This window comes from Atta cephalotes, assembly GCF_000143395.1.
Source record: "Atta cephalotes unplaced genomic scaffold scaffold00063, whole genome shotgun sequence".
NCBI classification, from domain to species: Eukaryota; Metazoa; Arthropoda; class Insecta; order Hymenoptera; family Formicidae; genus Atta; species Atta cephalotes.
This window is the reverse complement of record NW_012130127.1, coordinates 468,018-474,494: the sequence shown is the minus strand read 5'-3', so window position 1 is coordinate 474,494 and position 6,477 is coordinate 468,018. Positions and strand designations below refer to the sequence as shown.

At 32.2% G+C, this 6,477-nt stretch overlaps 1 protein-coding gene across 1 annotated transcript in view; it reads right to left on the bottom strand.

Annotated features, from left to right (window-relative positions):
• Positions 1–489: 489 nt before the first annotated feature.
• Positions 490–6,477, bottom strand: part of LOC105623720 (rho GDP-dissociation inhibitor 1) — a 13,247-nt gene continuing 7,259 nt past the window's right edge. The window contains 4 exon segments of the mRNA XM_012205102.1: positions 490–689; positions 762–770; positions 880–1,104; positions 5,876–6,061. Coding sequence (XP_012060492.1) covers positions 490–689; positions 762–770; positions 880–1,104; positions 5,876–6,061 — 620 coding nt within the window.

The following is a 6,477-nucleotide window of genomic DNA, read 5'->3' as shown; positions in this document are numbered from 1 at the left end:
ATATATATATATATATATATATATGTGTGTGTGTGTGTGTGTGTGTGTGTGTGTGTGTAATAATCAACTGTTGACTATACATTTACGTTTTTTTACTCACTACGCTCATTTGTCCGGAAATATATTTATTTGTCATATCATGTATCGCTTAAATCACTACTACTGGTGTCTGCTTGTACTAAGGTGAAATATGATGTGTGTATGTGTGTGTGTGTGTGTGTGTGTGTGTGTATGTGTGTGTATATGTGTACTCTTCATAATTCTCGAATCTATAATCAAATATCTAATCAATTACGAAAACCTTAATAAATACCGATTATATTCTCTTTCTCTTTTATTTAAAATATATGTAAATAATTCTTATGGCAACGTCAACCACAACTAAAGAATATTAAAGTTCATCCATCCAATTGCATTTTGGCATTTTACGTCCTTAATTATTACTCGTAAAGTAGTAAGGAATTGTAAATTATCATCCTTTCGAAAGATTTATTCTTTCCAATCCTTCTTGATTTCAAACGCCCATTCCCATTTAAGATGTTCATGCTTGTCGTCGTCTGTAAAAAGAGAACTAACGCTGTATGAGCCTCGCGCTACGACACCGGCTGGTGCATCTTCAGCTGGAGTAGTGTAAGACTGAAGCTCTGTTTTAGGAGGATATGAGCCTACCATATGTGTCATTTTGTCAACTGTAACAAAAGATAAAAAATGTACAATTCTATTATGCGCTACATACTCTAATTATTGCATATTTCATTTACCCGTAACTCCTAATTTGCATTAGAAGCATTAACACACAAGCAATCGAATGTATTATAATTATTAAGAATGATATCATCATTATATTCAAATACAAAAAAGAAAAAATAAATATCATACCAGGTACACCAAGGCGATAAGTCTTTTGTACATATTTTAATCCATGCACGATCTCGCGTTGCACAATAAAATCGATTCTGATTTTATAGCTTACGCCCTCCTTGATGACAAATGTTTGTTTTTTTAGCTGCGATAAATCACCAGTCAAGTCTAATTCCATATCCGGTCGATCAGCGACGCATAATGCCAATTTCTTCACTATTACCTTTCTAGGATCATTAGGATCTACGAGAATTATATAATTATTTAGAATGTTGTCATGCCTACTATATGTTGTAAAGGGATCCAAGTGTTAGTTATATAAAACATTATACAAATAACATGTGATGCGCGCATGCACGCACGCACGCACACATTTTTATAAGCTTGTAAAGGACAATAATTATAATAAATGGCACTGTTAATATAATTGTTCTTTACTATTTACTATTTGCTTAGAATAATTTTGATTGATTTAGTTAATTACTGTTTAATAATAAGTTCTTGAAGATTTATCAATGTTGCAGTAACTGTTATCACATCATTGATAATGTTCAACAAGCGATGGTGAATACCCGAATGAAGTTTGAGTACACAGAATTCTCTATTTTTCTGATAATCCTTTCTATTAATATGTGTGAAGACTTGTGATTCTTTTCAATACTTCATCTTTTAAAAGTTTTTTTATCGCTCGATATTTGATGATCATATTAACACATTTTTTTCTTTTGCAACATATGATCGATGTACTTAAATTCTCGGTCTGTCATAACAGCACAGCCATTCAGAAATTCCTATAAATATTAGCTTATTTCCACTATTGCAGCATCACTTATTCTTCCACCAAAATTCGAATTCCACCAAATCCGATATAAAATTTATAAGTTCTGAAATTGAAATTCCAACTAATCCGATATATGAAATTATTGCTTGGTTGGAATACAAAAAGTATAATCGAGTGTTGCAAATATTAAATATTTTTCGTATTCCAATCAAGCAATAATTTTATATTTATATAATTGATTTTTGAATTTCAATTTCAAAGCAATTGATTGTCCGATTGGATTGTCCGAAAAGTTCGTGCCGATTTTTGGTAGGTGGCGTAAGGATAGGTCTGAATATATCAGAACGATTGAAAACAAATGATGCGTATGATATCGTAAAAGACGGTACTTCAGACATACTTGGAAAAAAATTTGGTTGCGATACATTAATTTTTATCAGTTTTATGCCTTTGAATATGGAAGAAAACAAAATGAATTTTAGGCATTTAATGCTTTTCTTTTACCGGAAAGGCAAAAATGTCACACAAGCGGCAAACAAAATATGTGCTGGCGAAGGTGAAAGAACTGAGAAAGTGCGGAAGTGATTTGCTAGGTTTAAAGCTGATGATTTCATCCTTGAAGATCAAGAATGCCCGAGTAGGCTCTCCACCATAAATGAAGATCAGATTAAAACACTGATCGAGAATAACGCTATATGACACGTAAATTAGCAGAAATGTTGAATATGTCAAAATCCATGAGCATTTTGTAAAGCTTGGCTACATAAATCGTTTTGATGTATGGGTTCCCCACGATTTAACAGAGAAAAATCTGATGGATCGCATTTCCATTTGCGACTCGCTCTATAAACGCAACGAGGAGGCACCATTTTTGAAGCAAATAGTGATGGGGAATGAAAAATGGATCATTTACAATAATGTTGAGCGAAAAAGATCTTGGAGAAAGCGAAATGAACCACCTTTAGCCACCAAAAGCCGGTCTTCATCCAAAGAAGGTCATGCTCTGTGTCTGGTGGAATTGGAAAGGGATCCTGTATTATGAGCTTTTACCAAACAACGATAAATTCAGAGAAGTATTGTTCCCAATTAAATGAATTGAAGACAGCAATTGAACAAAAACGTCCAGAAATAGCGAATCGGAAGAACGTCGTGTTTCATCAGGACAATTTCAACGCGGCCTCATGTGTCTTTGATAACTCGACAAAAGTTATTGGAACTCGGTTGGGATGTTCTACTCCATTCACCATATTCACCAGATCTCGCGTCCTCTGATTTTCACCTATTTCATTACAAAATTTTCCCTTAATGGAAAAAGCTTCAACACTTTGATCGAGGTAAAAAAATCACTTAGAAAAGTTTTTCGCTGAAAAACCTGAGCGATTCTGGAAGAACGGAATTTTCAAGTTGCCTGAAAGATAGAGAAAGGTTGTAGAACAGAATGGCACCTATATAATTTAATAAATTACTAAAATTTAAATCTTCTGCGTTTCAATTTTCCTTCAAAATCGGCACGACAATCCTTTGCAGACAATCCAATATTATCGCGATTGTACATTTGCCACAAAATTCCCTTAAGAAATTCGTATTGATATAGCAATAGGCCAGATTAATAATTTTTTTTAAATGGACGACTAATACCGGTAAAATTTGGCGAAATATGACATTGGCACTAGTTGAATTGAGTCTAAAACAAATTATCACCTAAACGAGAAAACGTGTCATTTAATTTTATTTTCAATAAACTTGAATAAATGTTACGAACGCTAATGTTTTTTTATTTAACAGATTTATAAATCCATTAGCTGGAAGTCCGATATACATTTTTGGTTTATTAAGAACAAATGTCTTTTTGACGCTGTTTTTAAATAACTTTTCTTCTGTTTTATCACTAGTTTCTTCGGAGAGTAAAAATTCCTCGTACTTCGAGTATATTGTACAAGAATGTTTTTGTGACCATCAAACTTTATAAACTAACAATATTAATAATGATTTTCCAAGTTTCCATTGAACAAGTTCCGCGCATGATTGGATTGCAGTCAATTTACTTCGCACATTAATTTTATTAGTTTTAATTTTAAATCCGTTTATGACATTAATTAATTTTATTTATTTGCATTTTCCTATTTTTGAATATTGCAGGTCAGTTGCTTGGTAATTGAAATCCTTCAACTTTCGGAAATCCAAGTTTTAATTCCAAAATATTAAATGTGTAAAAATTTCTTGATCTTTTGAATTTTTGACTTCAACTATGTGTGGCTTCAATTTCACAGTTCTTTTTTAACTCATCTATAATTAATGCTTCCTAATTTTTGGAAAAGCTCTCTTTCTTAAATGAACATTAACATTTGGATCAAAATCCGAATGTAATTTTCTCCTGCAACTGTATAAAATTGTTCATGTGTCACTTGAATAGCACGAATTTATGTGTATAAGGTAGTCAATTTTAATATTCCATCTTGTATATACACATAAATTCATCCCACTCAATGTCCCACCCCAAATATCTTTTTTTCTACGTCTTTTACGAAAAACTGTTTCAAACAGAAATTTAAGGGGCACATCAGATAGTATTATTGCGATCTTGAGTGGCGTTACCAAGATCAAATCAAGATCACATCGATTTGAAAAAAATGGAAACTCCCATTTTTCATTGCATATTTTTGTAATTTATCTTGAAAGCTTTTTAAGACATTATAACAAAAGTTATAAAGCTTGGAAGTTACGTCGATGTTAGCATTACCCAAAGCATCTGATCGATGGTTAAAATCTTTTGAATGTCATTTAGAATCATGCTCTAGATAACATTTGATAAGATCAAGATCATTGAAAGTTGTTTCTCTCATTTTCATTTTTGCACTAAAAATTCATTTTTCTCGCTTTTTTTCGGCTTTTTTTGATACCAACAAGAAAATTTTTTGCGTTTTCATATTCGTGAAAAAAAAAAACAAAATTTTATAATATCTCTTTGAGTTTTTTTCTAACATCTTGTGTATAATATACATATTCTATATTGGAATAATAGCGGATAACAACAGTTTTGTGTTTAAATACATAAATAAGCAAATATGATGCAACGAATAAGATGAGAGGATTGGTTAACTACTGATGGCTAGTAATGACGACATACGACATTTTCGTGCGAAAAATCTGGTACAAATATGACAATTTTTAATTCGTTATTAAAATTATAAATATGCATATCATAATTCTTTAAATATCTTTTAGAACAAGTCTGTTCAAAACTCGATTTGTGAACCGAAATGCTTTCATCTTTCCGCTGTCTTGGTAGAGCGAAACAGAGCGTAAATAACAAAGAATAGATGCCGGAATTCTGTCCAAGTGTTGTAGAATAAAAGAGCCAAGAAAATCTGTCTCTCAATTTGCAATCATAATAGCCGTTTTTTATTTTGCCTCATTCTTTGCTTATGACACTCAATGTGATGCCATCCGATCTTTTTCAAACATTTTTGTTTCTTATTATATACAATATGAATGTTCTCTACAAAGAAGTTTGTAGCAATATTGCTGCAACATGTTGTAACATTGCATATTGCAACGATGCATTTGCGCCTTGAATTCAGGCGGAACACTGGCTTTATTCTTTGTTATTTACGCTTCATCTCGCTGTACTGAGACGGCGGAGAGGAAACATTTCGGATCACGAACCGAGTTTCACAAGCCTGTTTTAGAACATATATAAATTATTATTTAAAATAGAGTGAAAAAATATCTGCACATTTAAGTTGATTTTCAGCTTGGTTGTTACCCCTTACTATCTCGCGTGTAGTCTAAGGATATCTCTACATAATTCGCAAATCGCAAAACGTAGTTCACAAATGCTGATGCAGAACGACGATCACCACATGCAAGACACAAATGAAAACCAACTGCATGCAATGAAAAAACAAACACAAATCTTCATTCTGCGTCTGCGTTTGCGAACTATGTTTTGCTATTACGAATTATGTAAAAGCATCTTAAATCGGCGCATTTAGATTGTGCGCGAGTAAGTGATGTAAGAGAAGAAAAACAAATAAAAAATTGGCCAAAATGTGCAGATATTTTCCAGTTATGATTTAAAACAAGGAAGAAAATACTGTAGAATTATAAGTATTAACGCGGGGATAAAAAGAGCAGAACAAGTAGCGAGGTAACTTATAAACAATTTCGAACACAATTGATCATATATTATAGATTATGATTATACATATATTTATAAAAGTAAATGCCCACCTACTACAATGCCGCCGGATTTTGCTTCTCCCAGAAGCGTCTCTTTATACTTGCGCAAACTCTCGTCTTCCTTATCCGTTTCCAAGATCTGTTCGATGGATTTTTCCGGTGGAGGCTTATAACTGGATTCCACGTCCGGCTCCTCATCCAATGCATCTACATGATCACCCGTAGAGTCAGACATCGCTATGTTCAAACCAGGAAAGATATACATATATATATAAATATATATATATAAAAAGACTTGCGAGAAAGAAAAAAGAGACAAAAAAGAGGATTAAAGGATGCTATTATACGATGTATAAGGTCTCCTAAACTTTTTGATACTGCTTGTAGGCAAATAGAGCGGATTAAATTGAGTAATAAGAGTCAAATAGTATCTCTATCAGTTTGCAATAATTAAGGATGTATCTGAATCATTTGTATAAATGTGTTAATATTTATACTTTAAACAAACTATTAATATATATATTGTTCGTGCCGATTTTGAAGGAAAATTGAAACGCAGAAGATTTAAATTTTAATATACATTTAGTATACATTTATTAAATTATATATTAGGTGTAGTAAAAAGAATCCATTATTTTTCCATTCAATTTCAT